Source organism: Dendropsophus ebraccatus, chromosome 11, assembly GCF_027789765.1.
Source record: "Dendropsophus ebraccatus isolate aDenEbr1 chromosome 11, aDenEbr1.pat, whole genome shotgun sequence".
NCBI lineage: Eukaryota > Metazoa > Chordata > Amphibia > Anura > Hylidae > Dendropsophus > Dendropsophus ebraccatus.
The window spans coordinates 97,799,271-97,825,424 of record NC_091464.1 but is presented as its reverse complement, the minus strand read 5'-3'; the positions used below and the strand labels follow the sequence as shown (position 1 = coordinate 97,825,424).

General features: G+C 47.3%; 1 protein-coding gene across 3 annotated transcripts in view; it reads right to left on the bottom strand.

Annotated features, from left to right (window-relative positions):
* The window catches only part of STXBP5L (syntaxin binding protein 5L), a 244,647-nt gene that overhangs the window by 10,136 nt on the left and 208,357 nt on the right, over window positions 1–26,154 (bottom strand). For all 3 annotated transcript variants that reach the window (XM_069944600.1, XM_069944597.1, XM_069944598.1), the window contains one exon: window positions 6,451–6,621. In XM_069944600.1, coding sequence (XP_069800701.1) covers window positions 6,451–6,621 — 171 coding nt within the window. The remainder of the gene's footprint in view (window positions 1–6,450; window positions 6,622–26,154) is intronic.

Below are 26,154 nucleotides of genomic sequence, written 5' to 3'. Positions count from 1 at the left end.
GACTTCTATCTAAACCATTATCACCCATGACTTCCATCTACACCACCATCACCCATGACTTCTATCTACACCATCACCCATTACTTCCATCTACACCCCCATCACCCATGACTTCTATCTACACCCCCATCACCCATGACTTCTATCTACACCCCCATCACCCATGACTTCTATATACACCCCCATCACCCATGACTTCTATCTACACCACCATCACCCATGACTCCAATCTACACCCCCATCACCCATGACTTCTATCTACACCCCCATCTACACCCCCATCACCCATGACTTCTATCTACACCCCCATCACCTATGACTTCTATCTACACCCCCATCACCCATGACTTCCATCTACACCCCCATCACCCATGACTTCCATCTACACCCCCATCACCCATGACTTCTATCTACACCATTATCACCCATGACTTCTATCTACACCATTATCACCCATGACTTCTATCTACACCATTATCACCCATGACTTCTATCTACACCATTATCACCCATGACTTCTATCTACACCATTATCACCCATGACTTCTATCTACACCATTATCACCCATGACTCCCATCTACACCCCCATCACCCATGACTTCCATCTACACCCCCATCACCCATGACTTCCATCTACACCCCCATCACCCATGACTTCCATCTACACCCCCATCACCCATGACTTCTATCTACACCATTATCACCCATGACTTCTATCTACACCATTATCACCCATGACTCCCATCTACATCATCATCCATGACTTTCACGCATGACTTCCATCTTGTCCTTCTTGTGCCTTTCTATCCTTCCTGTTCTATTTCACCACAATACACAGACACCATTTCTTAAAGATTCTGTATACATGTATACCATGCACAAAAGTAGACTAAGAGAGGGAGGGGATCAGAGAAGAAGATTTTTATATAAACGACCATTTAGGGTTTAAGAATGTGAAAAGATGAGTGTGGACACAAGTTGTCTTTGCAAGTAGCTTCTCTGCCTGTGTCCCCATGACAACACTAATTGTACTCTGGACAGATGAATGAGGGTATCAATGGGAGCAGGAGAAGCAGATTCTAATAGGCTGTCAGGAGCTCTAATGTTCTGAGCTTCCAGAATTCCCCTGCGTTGTCATAGGGGCACACACAGGGGGGTCATTTTGGTCATTGATACCTAGGCCAAGATCAGATTTTTCTCACATTCTTAAACCAGGTAGAAGGGTCTGTACACAGATCTGCTGCTTCTCCTTGGCAGCAGATTCCCACATGGTCTCGTGGTGGCCATTCCCTGACGGGGCGCAGTACATGGACATTGGGCCTAATGGTGGCTGTATAATAGTGGGGTCACTATCTGTCACCCCCTGGTGCCTGTCCTCATGTCATCTGTAGCTGTAATGGGGTCTATGGCATCAAATCTATAGGGTCTATCTACATAGAGGGAGGGGACTGTCGGCCGGGTCGGCCATCTATCAGAGGTCATCGGCCTCTATGGCAGATGGTGAAGAACAACAGCTGAGCGTTCGGGTTTGGAGAATGTTCCAGAACCCAAACAGTTTGCTCAACACTAATCGTCTTCTTCTCTTTGCTCTCGGGTTGTTACATTTCTCACAAATTCCCACAGGCTCTAGATCAATCTAAAGAATCACAATCTAGTATAATTTACACTGATTTCCAGGTGTCAGGCCACGCCCCTCACACTGAGCCCGCCCACCAGATCTGCATAACACACCAAAAAGATAAATGTATTGGCAACTTCTGTGCCGAAGAAAACCCATAAATAATTCCTGCATATAAGGGGAAAAACTCAAACTCCCCGAAAGGATGTGAGATGGGCCGTACGCTGCGGCCGGGGGAGGGGCACCCGGGCCGCACATGCCGGATCACCACGTAGCTGCCAGACGCTGTCTGTCAGGGAAGAGTAATGGGATTTGGAGGCTGCGACTTGTAGATTATGGCGCCTGGGGATTAGGAAACAGGATGAAGCTTCTCAATCACATAATCTGGTTAGTGCTGGACGTCTGGATAAAGCTCCGAGCCTGCGGGATATGGGGGAGGGGAGGTGTCACCCAGCAGGGAACGGCCAGACACGAGCTCAGAACCTTCCCGTTCATCATCAGAAGAAGTAACAGACCAGGATCTGATGGCACTAACTCTACAGGCTCACAACACACACTAACACAGGGACTATGGGGTCACTACCTCTACAGACGCACAATACACTAACACAGGGACTATGGGGTCACTACCTCTACAGGCGCACAACACACTAACACAGGGACCATGGGGTCACTACCTCTACAGGCGCACAACACACTAACACAGGGACTATGGGGTCACTACCTCTACAGGCGCACAACACACTAACACAGGGACTATGGGGTCACTACCTCTACAGGCGCACAACACACTAACACAGGGACTATGGGGTCACTACCTCTACAGGCGCACAACACACACCATAACAGAGACTATGGGGTCACTACCTCTACAGACGCACAATACACTAACACAGGGACTATGGGGTCACTACCTCTACAGGCTCACAACACACTAACACAGGGACTATGGGGTCACTACCTCTACAGGCGCACAACACACTAACACAGGGACTATGGGGTCACTACCTCTACAGACGCACAATACACTAACACAGGGACTATGGGGTCACTACCTCTACAGGCGCACAACACACTAACACAGGGACTATGGGGTCACTACCTCTACAGGCGCACATCACACACTAACACAGGGACTATGGGGTCACTACCTCTACAGGCGCACATCACACACTAACACAGGGACTATGGGGTCACTACCTCTACAGGCGCGCAACACACTAACACAGGGACTATGGGGTCACTACCTCTACAGGCGCACAACACACTAACACAGGGACTATGGGGTCACTACCTCTACAGGCGCACAACACACTAACACATGGACTATGGGGTCACTACCTCTACAGACGCACAACACACTAACACAGGGACTATGGGGGTCACTACCTCTACAGGCGCACAACACACACCATAACAGAGACTATGGGGTCACTACCTCTACAGGCGCACAACACACACCATAACAGAGACTATGGGGTCACTACCTCTACAGGCGCACAATACAGTAACACAGGGACTATGGGGTCACTACCTCTACAGGCGCACAACACACTAACACAGGGACTATGGGGTCATTACCTCTACAGGCGCACAACACACACTAACACAGAGACTATGGGGTCACTACCTCTACAGGTGCACAACACACACTAACACAGTGACTATGGGGTCATTACCTCTACAGGGGCACAACACACACTAACACAGGGACTATGGGGTCACTACCTCTACAGGCGCACAATACAGTAACACAGGGACTATGGGGTCACTACCTCTACAGGGGCACAACACACACAATAACAGAGACTATGGGGTCATTACCTCTACAGGCGCACAACACACACTAACACAGTGACTATGGGGTCACTACCTCTACAGGCGCACAATACACACAGGGACTATGGGGTCACTACCTCTACAGGCGCACAACACAAACAATAACAGACTATGAGGTCATTACCTCTACAGGCGCACAACACACACTAACACAGTGACTATGGGGTCACTACCTCTACAGGCGCACAATACACACAGGGACTATGGGGTCACTACCTCTACAGGCGCACAACACAAACAATAACAGACTATGAGGTCATTACCTCTACAGGCGCACAACACACACTAACACAGGGACTATGGGGTCACTACCTCTACAGGCGCACAACACACACAATAACAGAGACTATGGGGTCATTACCTCTACAGGCGCACAACAGACACTAACACAGGGACTATGGGGTCACTACCTCTACAGGCGCACAACAGACACTAACACAGGGACTATGGGGTCACTACCTCTACAGGCGCACAACAGACACTAACACAGGGACTATGGGGTCACTACCTCTACAGGCGCACAATACACACTGGGACTATGGGGTCACTACCTCTACAGGCGCACAATACACACTAACACAGTGACTATGGGGTCACTACCTCTACAGGGGCACAACACACACCATAACAGTGACTATGGGGTCACTACCTCTACAGGCGCACAACACACACCATAACAGAGACTATGGGGTCACTACCTCTACAGGGGCACAACACACACTAACACAGGGACTATGGGGTCACTACCTCTACAGGCGCACATCACACACTAACACAGGGACTATGGGGTCACTACCTCTACATGCGCATAACACACAATAACACAGGGACTATGGGGTCACTACCTCTACAGGCGCACAACACACACTAACACAGGGACTATGGGGTCACTACCTCTACAGGCGCACAACACACACTACGTCAGGGACTATGGGGTAACAAATCCTGGTCACAGACAGCTCAGAACCTGGCAGCGCCTGGGCAGTAACATCCCATACCAGCAGGATGCACTGGAGGTGAGTGCATGGTGTATATGGTGCCATGCAATGCACAAAATTAAAAGTGCCGTACCAGGAGCACTACTAATACCACAATCTCACTGCCTGCCTCACGTCTTATAGGATCTTGGAGTGTCCAGTGTTGAATAAGGCCTGATGTTGCTGATGTGGTTTATACAGCTTTCACAGCTGAGGGCCATGGCCATGATTAAGTGCACCTGGGAAACATGTCGGTCTGTTTCACTTCATTTTTTCCAATATAATAATCAAAGTACTAATTTTTTATGGATTCTGGACTGCTGGGGTGGGTCAGCTATTGGGTGGGTTCTGATGGTGATAGGGCCGGGTTACAGTCAGGTGTTGTGTTCTGATGTTGGTGATAGGGCCGGGTTACAGTCAGGTGTTGTGTTCTCATGTTGGTGATAGGGCCGGGTTACAGACAGGTGTTGTGTTCTGATGTTGGTGATAGGGCCGGGTTACAGACAGGTGTTGTGTTCTCATGTTGGTGATAGGGCCGGGTTACAGTCAGGTGTTGGGTTCTGATGTTGGTGATAGGGCCGGGTTACAGTCAGGTGTTGGGTTCTCATGTTGGTGATAGGGCCGGGTTACAGACAGGTGTTGGGTTCTCATGTTGGTGATAGGGCCGGGTTACAGTCAGGTGTTGGGTTCTCATGTTGGTGATAGGGCCGGGTTACAGACAGGTGTTGGGTTCTCATGTTGGTGATAGGGCCGGGTTACAGTCAGGTGTTGGGCTCTAATGTTGGAGATAGGCCGGGTTACAGTCAGGTGTTGGGTTCTGATGTTGGTGATAGGCCGGGGTTACAGTCAGGTGTTGGGCTCTGATGTTGGTGATAGGGCCTGGTTACAGTCAGGTGTTGGGTTCTGATGTTGGAGATAGGCCGGGGTTACAGTCAGGTGTTGGGCTCTGATGTTGGTGATAGGTTGGGTTACAGTCAGGTGTTGGGTTCTCATGTTGGTGATAGGGCCGGGTTACAGTCAGGTGTTGGGTTCTGATGTTGGTGATAGGGCCGGGTTACAGTCAGGTGTTGGGTTCTGATGTTGGCGATAGGCCGGGTTACAGTCAGGTGTTGGGTTCTGATGTTGGTGATAGGGCCGGGTTACAGTCAGGTGTTGGGCTCTGATGTTGGTGATTGGACAGGGGGTTACAATCCAGAGTTGGCTAAGGCTGGCGTTGCTCTCTGATGTTGAGGATAGGGCTGGCTCACTAAATCAGGATAACACTGGATGAAGCAGGGTTTGGGCCTTGATGGGCGATTCACCCAAGAACTGCATGAGGCTGAAGACGTGGGTTATGGTTCTGCTCACATTTGTGACTTAAAAACAGAGTTGTGAATGCGGCTCTGCCAGTGACTGGAGAGTTAATGGGAATTGGAGCTGATGTCAGCCGGTACTTGAGCTGTTGGTACTTTGGTTCCAGTTTCTATAGATCAGTGGTAAGAGAAATGATGGAGCTCTGTGCTGTAGTGTCCAGGTTCAGGCTCTGTCGGTGTATGGCTGTATGCACACTGTGCAGTGTAGTGTGCAATATTGGTAATGGGAGATGATCCCTTGTAGTCCTGGACGTCACTAGAGAAGCTCAATGGATGACACCGTTCTCCATACCAGCCCGATGTCTGCCGCACCTGCCCCAGGGTCAGCACATAGCAGAGGCGACGACCATTACTGCACAGCAGTGTGCACACAGCCCTGTATAGGAGTGACTGTGGACTGTCTAGTAACAGGGATCAAAAACTACTGACCACCAGGTCATCTACCTCTACACACAGAATACTAAGAACACAGGGGTCACGACAACATGGGGGTTGCATGGCATGTGCTAGTAATTCCACACTGGGTCATGCCGGCTACGTCTAGACACCACAACTACAGGAATTATGGGTAGAAACCAAAGCTCCAGACAAAGAACGAGAAGAACAGGTACAGATAGGCCACCTCTGTATGGAAAGGTCAGGAGGGCAACCATCCAGACTCACCTTCAGTGGTGACGGGCAGGGATATCTCCATACAAGCTGCAGACTGGGCTTTTCGAAACGGTGGCCTGCCTGGGCCCCTCCTGTTGGCTTTGGTGCCATCAGCAGTGGAGATCCTCTTCGCGGACCCGCAGGTCTGTGACGTGGGGCTGGTACAGTGGCCATTCACGTGATCTACGAGACAAGAGCAGCGTCAGGGCCTGAGACCTCCACCGTGTGAGGTACAGGATCAGGCAAAAAAAGTGATGCTATACAGTCCCCAATAATAACCCCTATAGCAATGTCACTGGTTGTCACCAGCTTTACCAGGCCATACACACCTGCTCTCATACACCTGTATGGCTGACAGATTACCCATCAGGACTCTGGGAGCTGTGGTGGCCATACCTGGTGATACACACCTGCTCCCATACACCTGTATGGCTGACAGATTACCCATCAGGACTCTGGGAGCTGTGGTGGCCATACCTGGTGATACACACCTGCTCCCATACACCTGTATGGCTGACAGATTACCCATCAGGACTCTGGGAGCGGTGGTGGCCATACCTGGTGATACACACCTGCTCCCATACACCTGTATGGCTGACAGATTACCCATCAGGACTCTGGGAGCTGTGGTGGCCATACCTGGTGATACACACCTGCTCCCATACACCTGTATGGCTGACAGATTACCCATCAGGACTCTGGGAGCGGTGGTGGCCATACCTGGTGATACACACCTGCTCCCATACACCTGTATGGCTGACAGATTACCCATCAGGACTCTGGGAGCTGTGGTGGCCATACCTGGTGATACACACCTGCTCATACACCTGTATGGCTGACAGATTACCCATCAGGACTCTGGGAGCGGTGGTGGCCATACCTGGTGATACACACCTGCTCCCATACACCTGTATGGCTGACAGATTACCCATCAGGACTCTGGGAGCTGTGGTGGCCATACCTGGTGATACACACCTGCTCATACACCTGTATGGCTGACAGATTACCCATCAGGACTCTGGGAGCGGTGGTGGCCATACCTGGTGATACACACCTGCTCCCATACACCTGTATGGCTGACAGATTACCCATCAGGACTCTGGGAGCTGTGGTGGCCATACCTGGTGATACACACCTGCTCATACACCTGTATGGCTGACAGATTACCCATCAGGACTCTGGGAGCGGTGGTGGCCATACCTGGTGATACACACCTGCTCCCATACACCTGTATGGCCGACAGATTACCCATCAGGACTTATCATTGCCGTTGAGCGTCGAGACTGCATCAATGGCAGCTGCTGATCAGGTATGGGACTGTGTTGGCGTGTACCCTGTGTGCCAGGCAGAAGCTAATAGTGATAGGACTGTGACATACAAAGAGGAAAGTTATCTCATCACTCAGGACTCGACGGGCTGTCAGAGGGATGTGAGAAAACACTGACTCCAAACAGTACAAAGCTAAGGGGAGGATGAGCTGCAGCCAATCTATCAACTGCCCAAAGGAGAAGAACAAGGTACATCCAATCTATCACTAGTGATGGTCTCACTCTGTGGCGGGAACACTCTCTTTAGTGGTCACACTCTGGGTAGTCACACTCTCTTTGGCTCTCTCTATCACTAGTGTGTGCATTACTTGTGAGAACTACCACTGTCCTCTCTTTGCTGGTCACACTCTCTTTGGTGGTCACACTTGGTCAAATTCTCCGTGGTCACACTCCTTGCCGGTCACTCTCTCACACACATTCTTTGGCGGTGACACTCCTTGGTGGTCTCACTCTCATTGCCAGTCACACTCCTTGGGGGTCCCTTTTGGTCACTCTCTTAGAGGAGTCTCCTTGGTGGTCTCTCTTGGTCACACTATCACTGTTGGTCACTCTGCCTGGCCACCTCACACTCTCTTTGCCAGTCTCTCATTGTTCCTCACGCTTTCTTTAGTGGTTCCACTCTCTTAGCTGGTCACACTCTATTAGGCAATCACTCTCAGTCACACTCTCTTTGATAATCACACTCCTTAGTGGTCTCACTCTCTTGGTCACATTCCTTGGGGGTTACTCTAGGTCACTCTCTTCGAGGGGTCTACCTTGGGGTCACTCTTGGTCACTCTGTCTGACCACCTTATGGGATCTTTGGTGGTCACCCTCTCTTTGGCAGTCACACTCTTTAGTGGTCACACTCCTTGGTAGTGTTATGGGAGTGCTGTCATATTGACAAGTTATAAGTTTATAGTGCGCACTGAGAATCAAACATTGATGGTTAAGGTGGATCTCCTTTATTCAAAGATGGCGGCCAGTTTATATACCCTGGCGGGGCATATACTTCTACTAAGGCTGGTGTCAGTACTTCATTGGCTGAGGTGCAATAGGAGTTAGTTACGTAGCACGAGTGATTACTAACAGAAGCTGTAAGGAATAAAACATCTCTACGTGTTTAGACGGTCATCGCCATATTGTAATGGCTGCACTAAATATACAGAATATCACATCCTTAACAGCAGTCACTCTATCTGGCAGCCACACTCCTTGGGGATCACTCTGGAGTTTGGCTCCAATATCGACTTCTTTTCCACCTCAATTCTGCTTCATAGTGAGATATAACGCACTGTGCCCCCATAATGTGATATAATGCACTGTGCCCCCATAATGAGGTATAACGCACTGTGCCCCCATAATGTGATATAATGCACTGTGCCCCCATAATGAGGTATAACGCACTGTGCCCCCATAATGAGGTATAACGCACTGTGCCCCCATAATGAGGTATAACGCACTGTGCCCCCATAATGAGGTATAACGCACTGTGCCCCCATAATGAGGTATAACGCACTGTGCCCCCATAATGAGGTATAACGCACTGTGCCCCCATAATGAGGTATAACGCACTGTGCCCCCATAATGAGATATAACGCACTGTGCCCCCATAATGAGATATAACGCACTGTGCCCCCATAATGAGATATAACGCACTGTGCCCCCATAATGAGGTATAACGCACTGTGCCCCCATAATGAGGTATAACGCACTGTGCCCCCATAATGAGGTATAACGCACTGTGCCCCCATAATGAGGTATAACGCACTGTGCCCCCATAATGAGGTATAACGCACTGTGCCCCCATAATGAGATATAACGCACTGTGCCCCCATAATGAGATATAATGCACTGTGCCCCCATAATGAGGTATAACGCACTGTGCCCCCATAATCAGATATAATGCACTGTGCCCCCATAATGAGATATAATGCACTGTGCCCCCATAATCAGATATAATGCACTGTGCCCCCATAATCAGATATAATGCTCAGTGCATTATAACACATTAAGGGGGCACTGTGCATTATATCTCATTAAGGGGGCACAGTGCATTATAGTTCAGATTTTCTTACCGAAATCTCCTCTTCCCATGAGTCCCTGCGGCAGCACAACAAAGGGGTTATCACATTTTCCTCCTCCTACTAACAGAAGAACCAATCACAGTATTCATGAATAATAAATTAATGACCATTAACTGGAGGAACCACCCCCTATGCTATATAACCCCCCACAGAACCCCCAGTAGCTGTGAGGTATGCAGCAATAATATTTTAATGAGGGAGGGTAACTTGTGCTGCCTTGGGACTCATGGAAAGAAAATCTGAACTTTCTAATCGTCCCTGCGGCAGCACAACAGAGGGATATGCACAGCAAGATCAAGCACACTTCTGCCAAAGGACGCCTCTCTGTTGGGCAGGACATCCAGCCTGTAATGCTTAAAGGAGAAGTCCGGCCAAAAGTATTTTTTTATATGTTTTTACCTATGGAAAGTTAGACAAATTTCTAATGTACATTAATTATGGGAAATGCACATATACTGCTGTTCCCCTTAATTTATTAGATCATGGAGTGTTAGAATTCTCTCAGAAACCGTGACGTCACGACGAAGGGTGTAATTCCTATGGAGTGTCCAGCAGGGGGCACACTATATAAAAAAAGTCAGAGTACCATTGACTTTTATATATCGTGCGCCCCTGCTGGACACTCTATTGAATCAATGGATGTGTATGTAAAAAATGTTATGTACAGTACGTTTTGATTGAATACATTTATGGAATACTTTGGGAAGCAATTGTCCTTGCTCCCCAAAGTATCCCATAAATGTATTCAATGAATACATTTGGAGGGCACCGAGCAGGGAGGGAGAGAGGTGCCTGTGCATTTACCTCCCCCGTCCCTCCCTGCTCGGTGCTGGGCACATATACACAGTACTACTACTCCCATCATCTGCTCATAGTATGAGCAGAGGATGGGGGAGTAGTACCTGTGCTATCCCTATTATGCCGCCGCCGCACAGCTGCTCATCACAAGGGCTTCATCATGCCCCCTCCTCCGCTCCCCCTGCTCCCAGCTTCCAATTTCTAACTATGCCGCCGCTCTCTGCTTCCACATGCCGCCTCCCGGTCCACACTGCATGCTGGCTGGGGACAGGAAGCACTGCTGTGCTCCCAGCGGGTGGGGGAGGGCTGATGCGGCCGGCATGCAGTGCGGACCGGGAGGCGGTATGTGGGAGCAGAGAGCGGTGAGCGGCGGCATAATTAGAAATTGGAAGCTGGGAGGAGGGGGAGCGGAGGAGGGGGCATGATAAAGCCCTTGTGATGAGCAGCTGTGCGGCGGCGTAATGGGGATAGCACAGGTACTACTCCCCCATCCTCTGCTCATACTATGAGCAGATGATGGGAGTAGTAGTACTGTGTATATGTGCCCAGCACCGAGCAGGGAGGGACGGGGGAGGTAAATGCACAGGCACCTCTCTCCCTCCCTGCTCGGTGCCCTCCAAATGTATTCATTGAATACATTTATAGGATACTTTGGGGAGCAAGGACACTTGTCTAACTTTCCATAAGTAATAACATATTAAAAAATACTTTTGGCCGGACTTCTCCTTTAATGAACATGACTGGCGATGACCATGACGCTGCTCGACATATTTGATCTAGAGAAACCTGTGCCAGCTCTGTCCAAGCTGCGGTCGATCTTGTTGAGTGGGCCCTGATTCCGTCCGGGGGGCTGAGACCTAAAGACGTGTAGCAAAGAGCAATGGTGCCCTTGATCCAGCTGGATAAAGATGCTTTTGAAGCTTGTTTTCCTCTGTTGGGGCCCACATATTGCAAAAAAAGTCTTTAGACCTCTCGAGATAGCAGAGGACCGCCCTTTTTACATCCAATGTGTGCAGATGAGATTGAATTTCATTCTGAGGGTCAGGGTAGAAATCTGGAAGAAAAACCTCCTGGTTGATGTTAAAAACTGACAGAACTTTGGGCCGGAAAGACGGTTTCATGCGGAGGACCAAGCAATCTTGCAGAACCCTCAGGAAAGGGTGTTCAGAGGAGAAGGCCTGGATTTCCTCAACTCTTTTTGCCGAGGGTTTTCCATGAAACAAGTTTAATGTCCACCTCTGACAAAGGCTCAAATGGAGGGTGAGATAAAGCTTCCAACACAGTAGGCAGGTCCCATGACTGACAGGATTCTTGACTTGAGGGCGGAAATTTTTCACAGCTCTGAAGAACTTACAATCTAGAGGATGGTTTGAGAAGGCAACCGCATAGTGAGAATTGATTGACGAGAAATGTACTCGGAGTGTATTAAACTTCAGGTTCTTGTTAAACCCCTCCGTGAGAAACTCTAGAACCTGAGCCACAGTAGGAGCAGAAATGTTATGCAGATTACACCAGGCGGTAAAAGTTCTCATGACTCTGCTATACACTTTGACCGTGGCTGACTGTGCTGGCCTACGGGCAGCAGCGAGTATCTGAATAACGTCCTCCGATAAGTCCTGCGACTGATTGGCTAACCTGTCACTGAATATAGTATAACAGCACAGGCAAAAATAGAAAAAATGGATTAGTGCACGCCTCACCAGACTGGGCTCAATGTCCGGGATTATCCAATATATTAGAAGGAGACAGCACTTTGTAGAGTGAAAAACAGTGACTTTTATTCACACCTCAATGTTGCGACGTTTCGGCTATACACAGTAGCCTTCCTCAAGTGCCAATACACACACTTATATATGTAAACACTACAATCAATTTCAAAGCATCAGCTGTGAATCATATAAACAGTGATAAAACAATTCCAAAGTAATCAGAGAATATAAATGTTTAGTGAAGTATATACAAAAAAAATATACAAGTCATCATGTGTCTGTGTTCATTAATATTCATAAATATGTGACATAGGGAGCGATCCTCACACCGATCACTCTATAATCCCAATATTTAATATATAAACAAAAGCAACAAGTGACAGTCATGTGTATACTATAAACTATAATGAAAACGAGGGAGGGATGTTATTACCTAACACACAAGGATGAATGGCGTCCCATGACTCCAGGTATACCAAGGCGCAGAAACAATGACTACACTGATGCCGCGTCACTATCCGGCTGCCGCGCATGCGCACAGCAGTCGGCTGTTCCGCGGCGGCCATCTTAAAAAAGGGCTGAGATGCCAGGAGTTCGGTAATAGTGAATATCATGTTAAGGCAATAAATTAATGATGCGAATCTATTAAGATGGATTATAAAGGGAAGACATGAATAATAGCAAAGCATATGTGTCGGTTGGCATCTCAGCCCTTTTTTAAGATGGCCGCCGCGGAACAGCCGACTGCTGTGCGCATGCGCGGCAGCCGGATAGTGACGCGGCATCAGTGTAGTCATTGTTTCTGCGCCTTGGTATACCTGGAGTCATGGGACGCCATTCATCCTTGTGTGTTAGGTAATAACATCCCTCCCTCGTTTTCATTATAGTTTATAGTATACACATGACTGTCACTTGTTGCTTTTGTTTATATATTAAATATTGGGATTATAGAGTGATCGGTGTGAGGATCGCTCCCTATGTCACATATTTATGAATATTAATGAACACAGACACATGATGACTTGTATATTTTTTTTGTATATACTTCACTAAACATTTATATTCTCTGATTACTTTGGAATTGTTTTATCACTGTTTATATGATTCACAGCTGATGCTTTGAAATTGATTGTAGTGTTTACATATATAAGTGTGTGTATTGGCACTTGAGGAAGGCTACTGTGTATAGCCGAAACGTCGCAACATTGAGGTGTGAATAAAAGTCACTGTTTTTCACTCTACAAAGTGCTGTCTCCTTCTAATATATTGGATAATCCCGGACATTGAGCCCAGTCTGGTGAGGCGTGCACTAATCCATTTTTTCTATTTTTGCCTGTGCTGTTATACTATATTCAGTGACTGATTGGACTCCGTAGCGGGCACGGCATATATAATATTTCTGAAAAAGTTTTTTTGTCTAAATTGCTCTGTGTGACTTTTTTTGGCCAAGATGGCCACCGCATCTGCAGCCTTTTTTCACTCCAGTGATGATGTGGACAGGATTATGAGTGGAGTACCCGGTGTGGTGCCGTTCCTGAGGGTGCCTGATTTGGACAATACTAAACGGAGGTGGGAGAATATATCTAAAAAATTGATCTCCTTGGAGTTACATCTGATGACTATTGGCGAATATTATAGGGCTGGACGCATACCCAGAGGAATGAGGTCTCAACTATCACCTAACTTGTTTCCCTCTAATGTACAGTATTGTGACCGTTTTGCACAAATCTCCAACCAGTATGCAAAGGAGATTATGCTACTTAATTTGGACTTTTTGCAAATAGAGATAAATATAGCAAATGATCATCTGAGAGAAGTGAATGAATGCCTGGCTGGGACTTTGACTGCTACTGAGTTACAGGAATATCGGGAGAGTGCGGAACAATCATTGAATGGCTTTCGTGATAAGTTGGAGAAAGTAAAGAGACAGAAATGGAATAGAGATGAGGATGACTATCGTGGTGGAAAGATTTATACCTGGCAAAAAAATGGTGTTGGTGGTCAGAGACAGAACAATTATAATGGGAAGGGTCCCCAAAAGAGGAAGAGAAGATCTAATACCTCTGATACACAGGATAACATTGACAATGAATCGGCCGTTTTTTTAGATCCACAGGACGCCCCAGACGGGGCGGGAGGAAACACAGGAGGAGATACAAGAGACAAAGATGGCAGACCATACAAGAAGGACCGGGGAACAACGGGCAATCAACGCAGAGCCACGCCGAAACCTGCTCGGAGAGACTCTACTCAGAACCAGTCGACTCCGAACCCATGAGTGATCCATCTGATACACATCTCGTGGTAAATATTTCTTCACGTAATCTTACAGAGACTGAAATGAATGTTTTAAACAAAGGATTGTCTTTTTGTCCACAGAATAGTATTGATTGGTTTCAACTAGACCTTGACTTGCATGAAGTGTATCGCCAGCTTAAATTAAAAGTGTGGTTCTCTGCAAAGTCTGATAAATGTGATAAGGGACTAGAGGGTCCGAGTGAACTCAATTTGGGTGACGTGGGGTTACGTAAAAGAAGTGGTTTTAACCCACCCATTACGAACCCAGTGATTGAAACATTTAAAACTAATGTAAGACAACAAATGGATAGACTGAAACATACACACTTGTTTAATGGCTTCAATAACATGTCGAGGAAAGAAAGGGAAGCAATAGATGTACTTAGGATGGACAATTCCATCACCATCAAACCCGCCGACAAAGGGGGAGCTTTGGTGGTGATGGATACGAGCCAATACATTGCTGAAATTGAGAGACAGCTCTCTGACCATGAGGTATATTTTCCGTTGGACCGTGATCCATTGGTGGAGATCAAAAACGAGATTGATGGGATTATTGCTGATGCGTATGCATTAAATATCATTGATACCCAACTCAGGGATTTCTTGGAAGTTATACACCCAGTGACCCCTGTCCTGTACATACTTCCCAAAATCCATAAGTGTTTAAAAACCCCTCCTGGACGTCCTATAGTGGCGGGCTGTGGCTCTGTGTTTGGCCCTCTGGCTATTTACCTGGATAAGGTACTCAGAGGGTTTGCCACATGTGCCAGGTCGTACATTAGGGACACTCAGGACTTTTTGTGTAAATTGAAGGAGGTAGTCGTGACAGAGCGGGTGATCCTTGTATCCTTTGATGTTACATCCCTGTATACGTCTATTGACCACATTAGGGGAATAGGGGCAGTTGAGGAGGCCCTTGACTACTCAGACATCACACCTCATGCTAAAAAATTCCTACTGGACTTGCTGACCATCATTCTGACCAAAAATTATTTTTTGTCCCGTGACCAGTTCTATGCCCAGCGGCGTGGGACCGCAATGGGCAGTAATGTCGCGCCTACATATGCAAATATGTATATGGCAGCGTTGGAGGATAGACACGTCTATGTGTCCCACCACTTCGGGCATGTCCTGAGGTGGTGGAGATACATAGACGATGTCTTTGTCATCTGGAAGGGCACAGATGAAGAACTAATGTCCTTTTACCGCTATCTTAACACTATAGATGAGACGGTCAAATTTACATATGTAGCCTCAGAAGAAGGGATACAGTTTCTGGATACTTGGGTCTACAGAGAAGGTGACAGATTGCTGACGGACCTCTATGTAAAGCCGACCGATAGGAATAATTTACTTCAATTTGACAGCTTCCACCCACGACCGATGGTCCGCTCTCTACCATACAGCCAATTGCTGAGAGTGACCAGGATTGTACAAGACCAGACGAGACTCCCAAAAAGACTTGATACCATGTGTGAGAAATTTAGGGCAAGGAAATATCCCCCGATGTTAATTGCTCAACAGAGAGAGAAGGCCCTATCCCCCAGACCAACCACGAATCCACAGGAGACAAGGACTAATCCACGGATGACAGTTGTGACTACATATTCCCATGCCAGCAGACATGTCTCACGTATACTACAGAAAGAATGGGGTGTACTTGGTAGGGCATTCCCACAGATAGAGGAGTTTAATACAGCCCCCAGGATGGCATATAGGAGGCCTAAAAATCTTAAGGATACCCTAGTTAGGGCAGATTTGGGTCCTACAGCCACCACTACTCAGGGATATCTTAGGCCCTCTAAAAATGGCTGTTTCCCTTGTCTGGGGTGTAGCAATTGCCCCCTAATGTTAAAAGGCCCTACTTTCCAACATCCTCTGACAGGACAGGTCTATAAGATCCGTAGTTATCTGACATGCCGTACTGACTTCGTGATATATATACTTACCTGCCCCTGCAAAATGGTATATGTAGGGGAAACAACTGTGAACTGTAGATCAAGGATCAATAAACATAGGTCCACAATTAGAACCAAGAGAGTGGATTTGCCTGTTTCCAACCATTTTGTGGAAATGTCTCACAGAGTAGAGGACCTGAGATTTGCCATCATTGATAGGATCCCAAGAAAACGCAGAGGAGGGGATAGGGTGGCAGAACTAAAAAAAGAGAGAGCTTATGTGGATACATAAACTGAATAGCCTGGCCCCACATGGTTTGAATTTGGAATTCAACATCTGACAGTATACCATTGAATGTACCATCTGGGATACGACTGTAACGCGGTGTGTCCCTGTGATCCTGTCCTTCCACATCTCTGTAGTGGGAGGTTACCTAGTGCCACTATTACACAGAGTTGTATTTATCTATATTGATTTACCTTGATCAGTAACCTTCTTATCTCTTTTCTTTTCTTCTAGATAATTCATCTATGGGATTGGATGAAAACTACCAACCACAAGCTTGGAAACTTTATTTGGCTCCCTTTACTCTATATTTAAATATCTTTATATCAGAATTTTATGTCATCTTTTCATGCACATGGAGTTATGTTTATTAAAAGGCTGATTATTCTTTTTGCACTTTATACTTTGTTCAATTTTTCTGTAAAGTCATGGTAGTGGTGGAATCAGTGTGGATTAGTATGGGTTGATGATGCGAATCTATTTGCCCTTATGTGTCCCTGTAAGCACTACACAGTGCAATGTGTTCTTGTTAGCACTATATGGTGCAATATGTCCCTATAAACACTACAGAGAGTAATCTGTTCGTGTAAGCACTATAGTGTGCTGTTCGTTTTTGTAAGCACTATATAGTGCAACTTGTCCCTTGCCTCAATAATCGACTTGAGTTGAACTCCACGTCAGCCCCAATGATAGTCTCTTGGTTTACCGGAGGTTCATTGGTGGTCTGCTGTGTTGATTATGTGGTAGTTAGCACTATGTGTAGATTGCCATATATAAACATGAGGTTGGAGTTTCGACATAGAGTCATAGAAGGTGGCGCAGTCCACCAGGGAAGGTGACGTCACATATATATATATATGTCCATAATACGATTCACTGTGGTTGTGAGCGAGCTTATATCTCTACCAACCGACACATATGCTTTGCTATTATTCATGTCTTCCCTTTATAATCCATCTTAATAGATTCGCATCATTAATTTATTGCCTTAACATGATATTCACTATTACCGAACTCCTGGCATCTCAGCCCTTTTTTAAGATGGCCGCCGCGGAACAGCCGACTGCTGTGCGCATGCGCAGCAGCCGGATAGTGACGCGGCATCAGTGTAGTCATTGTTTCTGCGCCTTGGTATACCTGGAGTCATGGGACGCCATTCATCCTTGTGTGTTAGGTAATAACATCCCTCCCTCGTTTTCATTATAGTTTATAGTATACACATGACTGTCACTTGTTGCTTTTGTTTATATATTAAATATTGGGATTATAGAGTGATCGGTGTGAGGATCGCTCCCTATGTCACATATTTATGAATATTAATGAACACAGACACATGATGACTTGTATATTTTTTTTTGTATATACTTCACTAAACATTTATATTCTCTGATTACTTTGGAATTGTTTTATCACTGTTTATATGATTCACAGCTGATGCTTTGAAATTGATTGTAGTGTTCACATATATAAGTGTGTGTATTGGCACTTGGTTTTATGCTTGAGGAAGGCTACTGTGTATAGCCGAAACGTCGCAACATTGAGGTGTGAATAAAAGTCACTGTTTTTCACTCTACAAAGTGCTGTCTCCTTCTAATATATTTGATTGGCTAACCTGTCAACTGCCAGGCTGTCTCAGCTTCTCTGGACGTGGATGGAATAGCCCTGCTTGGCTGAGAATGTCTGTCCTTAGAGGAATTTCCCAGATGCGACCCCTGGCAAGTGTCTGTGTCCTGGGCCAATACGGCAGGACTGCTAGGACTGAAGCTTTCTCTTCCTTCACCTTGACTAGGACCCTCATGATCAGTGGCAGGGGATGAAAGACATACAGGAATCTGAGAGACCATGAGATTGAGAGGCCGTCCAGGTAATCTGGTTGATCCGCCCTGTAAAGGGAGCAAAAATTGTCGAGCTTCCTGTTCCTCCTCGTTGCCATGACATCCATCATGGGGGATCCGAACATCAGAGTCAGCTGGGCAAAAACTTCCGGGTGAAGGCTCTATTCCGCCGGATTCCGGCCTTCCCCTCTTAGGAGATCGGCTTGCACATTGAGAGAACCCCGAATGTGAACCGCATGGAGATCTTGGAGATGACATTCTGCCCAAGCCATGAGGGAACTGCACTCCTCCATGAGTTGCAGCAACCTTGTGCCACCCAGCTTGTTCACATAGAACACTGATGGGAGATTGTCCGACTGCCCGAGGACACTGCGATGCCGGACCAGAGGAAGAAAGTGACATATGGCTAGGCGAATCGCTCTCAGTTCTTTGCGGTTGGATGAACATAAAGCCTCTGTTCTGGACCATCTCCTTTGGACCCACTTGCCATCCAGGTGGGCACCCCATCCTACTGCTGATGCGTCTGTGGTCAGAACTAGACAAGGGGAACTGGACAAAGACCTCCCCAGGGAGACCTTGTCTGGACGAAGCCACCATTCCAGATCCGCCCTTGTGGAATGTGACAACGCTATGGTCCTGTCCAGGCCCCATGGCTTCCTATTCCACTGGGACAGGGGTCTCAGGTAAGCCCTGGCCCAGGGAACAGCGTCCAGCGATGACGTCATGAGCCCAAGTACACTCATTGCTGAGCAAACCGTCACCTCTGATACTAGGAGTAAGTGAGACACCTCTGACTCCAGGCGATTGATTCTCTCGGGAGACAGGAACAATTTCATGGAGGACAAGTTGATTGAGAATCCCAGAACTTGCATACTCTGGCTGGGGTGAGACATGATTTTTAAGTCAGATGGAGATGCTGGACAAGGATCTTCCGGGACGGGGCTTTAACCAGCCAATCGTCCAAGTATGGGACGATGTAGACTCCCTGGTGTCTTAGATGGGCCGCCAGTACCACCGCCACCTTGGTGAAAACCAGAGGTGCTGACGAGAGTCCAAAGGGAAGGCAGGTGAACTGGTAATGTGTTGTGCGACCCTTGGCAGACACCGCAATCCTGAGGAACCTGCGATGACTTCTCAGGATGGGGATATGCAGGTAAGCGTCCTTGAGGTCCAGAGTTGACATGAAGTCTCCTGATGGATTTGATGGACTCCATTTTGAAATGTTTCTTTGCCACAAACCGATTCAAAAAGGTGAGATCCACCACCAGTCTCCATGAGTCTCCCTTTGGGGGGGAGCTGGTCAACTCCAGAGAGTAACCTCTGGTCACCACCGAACGAACCCAGGAGTCTGATGAGGTTCGAAACCAGGTGGCAGCAAACTAAGCCAGTCTGCCCCCCACCTTGCCTTTGGCATCAGAAACTGGAGCCTTTACCGCCTCCCGGCGCCGGTTTCTTTTTGTAAGAAGAGCTGTCCTGGAACTTAGACTTCTCCTGTCTGGGCTTACACTGAAAGCATCTTCTTGCTGGGGATCTTTGAAAGGATCGCTGTTGACCCCCATACTTGGGTTTTCTGGGAGGCTGTGGAAAAGCGACCCCCTTTTTAGCACTCATTCCTTCTAAAGTAGGAGTAACCTGGGCCGCAAAAAGACTTCCTGCCTCAAAAGGCAGAGAGCAAAAATGATTTTTTGACGTAACATCACCAGCCCATTCTTTGAGCCAGAGAGCCCTTCTTGCAGCCATGGATGCCGCAATAGTTTTTGCATTTAGCCGGATTACATCCAATGGAAAATCCGCCAGAAACTCAGGAGCCAACTTCATATCTGGAATGTCCTTTAAGATGTCTTAAAGGACCCTGAATGCCCGGGCGACAGAGACTGAGGCAATAGATGCTTTGACTGCTTGGGAGGCTCCCAGGTAGACCCCTTTCAGAGACCCGTCTTCCATGCTAAGAGACCAGATGGATAGGCGGGCAGAGTCATCAAACGGGAACATGGATTTTTTGGAAAGCCTAGCCACCGGCATATCCACCCTGGGAGCTCCCACACCTCAGAGCACTCAGAGTCCAACCTGTAAACCGACCTGAACCTGGACCCCAGGTCAGCCTTTTTTTTCAGGTTTGGCCCATTCAGCCTGCATGATGGTGTTCAGTAGTGGCTGATTAGGCAGAGAGTGATGGGAAATCTCTGGAAAATAAAAAAGTGCCTCTTTCTTAGGTAATCTTGATGAACTAGGTTCTCCTTCCACAGTCTTTTTTACTGATTTAATAAAGGCTGAAGCCTGGTCTCTATGGAACAGGTAATAGTCGTCAGGACGACCCCTATCTGGAGTGCCTGTATCAGCTTCAGGAGCGGAGCCCGAGTCATCGGCTGAGGATTGAGACGGAGCTGGCGAGGTAAGCTGAGGCGCTGAAGGCTGAACACTGCTGCATGAAGGACGTTGCTGACCTTTAAACTCTCTGAAGGCTTCTGACAGCTGGGCTTTAAACCATCCCATAAACTCGCTGGCCTGCAACTGGAGATCTGTGTTGGTGCTAAAGGGGTGCAGCCCTGACATAAGTCAGCAGGACAATTGTCAGGCAGAGGTTGTTCACATCCATTACACATCCTGTGTCTTTCCTTGCGTTGACTCTTTCCAGCAGGAGAAGAATTACGCTGTCTGTCCATTCTAAATGAAAAACATGGAAGCAATCAGCACAGCATAACAAAACTGACAAGACCCCAGTGATTACCTGGCAGTAACAGAGGAGGCGCTCCTGGCAAGGTGCAGCACATAAGCCATAAATAAAATTCCCGGCCATGAACAAGGGGCTGGGCTCACCTGATCCACCAATGACATCCCGACTTACTGGATGGCGTCAGCCGGAACCAGAAGTGAGGCGGCGCACGGCTAACCCGGAAACCGCATCATCAGTAGGGCCAGGGAGGAGAAGGCGGAGTGGGTGGAGCCTCCATCATACGCCGGTACAGCAGGTTATTCGGGAGAAGAAGGGACCCGGTATGCCGATACTACATTAGCCGGGCCCCTCCCCCCAGACCGACACTTACCCCAGTAGCTGTGTAAGCTGGGTCCCGAAGCTAACACTGCCAGGGAGCCGCTAAAAACCGGACACACACAGAAGCTCCCAGACACCTGGGAACAGAGCTGGTGATACATATATATCCCCATACCTGTGGAGCCAACACCGGACAGCAGGTAACCCAGGGGAAAGACCATGAGACACTCTCATCAGCCGCAGATAGCTCAGATGGTTCTTCTAACATAGGAGAACAGAAGAAAAAAACACGGCTACTGGGGGTTCTGTGGGGGGTTATATAGCATAGGGGGGGGTTCCTCCAGTTAATGGTCATTAATTAATCTGTTATTCATGAATACTGTGATTGGTTCTTCTGTTAGTAGGAGGAGGAAAATGTGATAACCCCTTTGTTGTGCTGCCGCAGGGACGATTGGAAATCTCATTATCAAAGGGCACAGTGCATTATATCTCATTATGGGGGCACAGTGCGTTATACCTCATTATGGGGGCACAGTGCATTATATCTCATTATGGGGGCACAGTGCATTATACCTCATTATGGGGGCACAGTGCATTATATCTCGTTATGGGGGCACAGTGCATTATATCTCATTATGGGGGCACAGTGCGTTATATCTCATTATGGGGGCACAGTGCGTTATATCTCATTATGGGGGCACAGTGCGTTATATCTCATTATGGGGGCACAGTGCGTTATATCTCATTATGGGGGCACAGTGCATTATATCTCATTATGGGGGCACAGTGCATTATATCACATTATGGGGGCACAGTGCGTTATATCTCATTATGGGGGCACAGTGCGTTATACCTCATTATGGGGGCACAGTGCATTATACCTCATTATGGGGGCACAGTGCATTATATCTCATTATGGGGGCACAGTGCATTATATAGGTGATAGCACTGACTGCCTGACCTGACATCGGGTACGGAGAGATGCAGCTGCTCGCTGGGCAGTATATATAGGTGATAGCACTGACTGCCTGACCTGACATCGGGTATGGAGAGATGCAGCTGCTTGCTGGGCAGTATGTATAGGTGACAGCACTGCCTGCCTGACCTGACATCGGGTACGGAGAGATACAGCTGCTCGCTGGGCAGTATATATAGGTGACAGCACTGACTGCCTGACCTGACATCGGGTATGGAGAGATGCAGCTGCTCGCTGGGCAGTCTATAGGTGACAGCACTGCCTGCCTGACCTGACATCGGATACGGAGAGATACAGCTGCTCGCTGGGCAGTATATATAGGTGACAGCACTGACTGCCTGACATCGGGTACGGATATGCAGCTGCTCGCTGGGCAGTATATATAGGTGACAGCACTGACTGCCTGACCTGACATCGGGTACGGATATGCAGCTGCTCGCTGGGCAGTATATATAGGTGACAGCACTGACTGCCTGACCTGACATCGGGTACGGATATGCAGCTGCTCGCTGGGCAGTATATATAGGTGACAGCACTGACTGCCTGACATCGGGTACGGATATGCAGCTGCTCGCTGGGCTTTATATATAGGTGACAGCACTGACTGCCTGACCTGACATCGGGTACGGATATGCAGCTGCTCGCTGGGCAGTCTACATAGGTGACAGCCAGGGGCGTATCTAGGATTCATGGGGCCCCATAGCAAAAAACTGTACGGGGCCCATGGATCCTGTACGTCCCCACCCCCCATTACACACAAATTCTCTAACACACATAATGACGCACATATATACACACACAGTGGCACCATTAACATATATACAAATACACCACTGACATACACACATTTACACTGGAATTTGATGACACTAGTGATAACATATACACCATAATTATACCGTATACAGGGAAATCATCCCCCAAGTGTATTAAGAACCAGAAATAATATCTGCTGCATTATCTTCTAGTGGTGGGTTCTTTTATTAGAGCCCAGCATTAATAGAAACTGCTGCAGAACATCTTTGGGAGCAAACCTGTCAATCACTTGAGATACTGCTGACACACACACCAGTGTTACAGACACTACAGTATATACATGAAAATGAATAGAAAGGAGATACAGCTCACCATTGAGTAGTTGTAACAGCAACAGGCAGGGCTGGGGAGGGTGCTCGATCTTCGAGGCGTTGGCCAGGCGCCTCATGCAAGACTAGGCTGAGAGGAAGGGGTGTGGAAGTCGGCACTCCTGGACGTAGAAATGTTTAAAACATAACTTTTATTCGTGTATGTTTAAAATTCAGCGGTTGGCATAGCAGGACCTACGCGTTTCGTGCTACTGCGCTTAATCATGGTCTAATATTGAGTATCGTAACGAATAAAAACAGGTGACCAGCCAATAAGAAGGTCCCTACGTCATGGATCATGTGCTTGAGCAACACAGGTTTAGCAGAATTGCAACTGCCACTAATTACATATGCAACGGAACAATCCCAAAGTACTTATAGGGTGAAAGTGCATGCTAAGGTACTAAAGGATATAAAACTATAGGTAATGATAAAGTAGATCATCTCTGTAATTCAGGCCTTTTGGATGCCTGGTATCCAGGCGGAAGATCATTTCTGCTTCCTTATGTAAGACCTGTTTATGCCAGTCGCCTCCTCTTGGTGGTTTTTTAACCCTTATGATGGCACATGTGCTGAAGGTGCTGACATCCCCTCTGTGAGTTTCAATAAAGTGTTTCGCTGCCCCTGATACATTAGTTTTGTGTTGTTTTCTGATACTTGTGAGATGTTCACTTAGGCGTTGTTTGTATTTTCTTATGGCGCATCCCACATAAGATAATTTGCAAGCCGTGCAATTGATAGTGTAGATTATGTGGTCGCTATTACAGTTAAGGAAATCCCTAATTTCATAGGTTTTTTCCCCAGAGCTGTCACTGAAGATTCCCTTATTGTGTGACACAAACTTGCAAATTGGACAGCGTGCATCTCCGCATCTGAAACAGCCCATTAGTTTGCGGCTAGTTTGCGATAACTCAGGGTGCAGCATACTTGGTGACAACAAATCCCCTAGTGATCTACCTCTGCGTGGTACGCACCTGAAGCCCTGATCCAGAATCTCGGATAAGGCTTCATCCTGCCGCAGGATAGGAATGTTTTTCTTGAGGATATCCACAATTTGTTTGTATTGGGGTGAATATGTGGTGGAAAATGTGATTGGAGTAGGTGACTCCTGTACACATTGTGCGTTATTGGCTGATTTCGCCATGGAACGAGATCTAAGGAAACTGTCTATTAACTCCTCTCAAAATAATATCACTAATTGGGAAAGAAACGCAATAAAGGATCTTCAAGACAATAAAAACCTGATAATTAAGATGGCCGACAAAGGCGGAAAGATTGTGCTACTGGATCGCTCGTCTTACTGTGACAGTGCTTACAAAATTCTTGACGATGTCACCACCTACCGCAGACTGCAGTCCGACCCTACCGTAACCTTCAGAGAAACTCTATCCAACATAGTCCAAGAGGGGATAGCATTGGGCATAATGGAGGAAAAACAATATAACTATTTTGTTCCTGCTAATCCCACCTTGCCAATTTTTTATGGCTTGCCTAAAATTCATAAGGGAGTCAGCCCCCCTCCCCTACGTCCCATCATCTCGGGGGTTGGCTCCCTTAATGAGAAAGTGTGTGCCTGGTTGGACTCGTTGCTTCAGCCCCTGGTAGTGAGAGTACCAGGGTATTTAAAGGATTCGGGCTCAGTGTTGAATATCTTTAAAAATTTTGTGTGGGATTCTAATTTTTCTTGGTTGAGTTGTGACGTGACAGCATTATATTCGTCTATACCCCATGACTTAGCCATCACAGCTTTGTCACATCACTTGTACAAATACAGCAGGTACAGTCATGAACTAAAAGAATTCATTGTTGATCTAACCACATATTTATTGAAACATAATTATTTTTCCTTCAACAATGAATTCTTTCTGCAGACCAAAGGAGCTCCTATGGGGGCCAAATTCTCCCCAACCCTAGCAGGTCTCTATGGTGGGAGGAACAGTATATTTTTACCCCAACTAATCCGTTTCTCCACCATATCAAATGGTACGGCCGCTTTATAGATGACCTGCTATTGGTTTGGGGAGGTGAGGAGGAGCAGGCATGCCAGTTTGTCCAATACATAAATAACAATGCATTTAATTTATCTTTCACTTATTACTTCAACAAAACAGAAATCACCTTTTTGGACATTAATTTACATGCCTTGGTCCCCAAAAAAGCTGTCACTACTTCTGTTTATCGTAAGCCCACTGCAGGAAACACCATACTACACGCCACAAGTGAACACCCCCTCCACACCATACAGGCTATCTCAGTAGGGGAATTCACGAGGGTGAAGCGTATATGTTCAGACAGCGCGGTTTTCAGGACACAATGCAAAGAGACTGCTACCCGCTTGGCCAAAAGAGGCTATAACAGACAGATAATAGGCAGAGCTGAAGGCATTGTCTCCACTAAAAACCG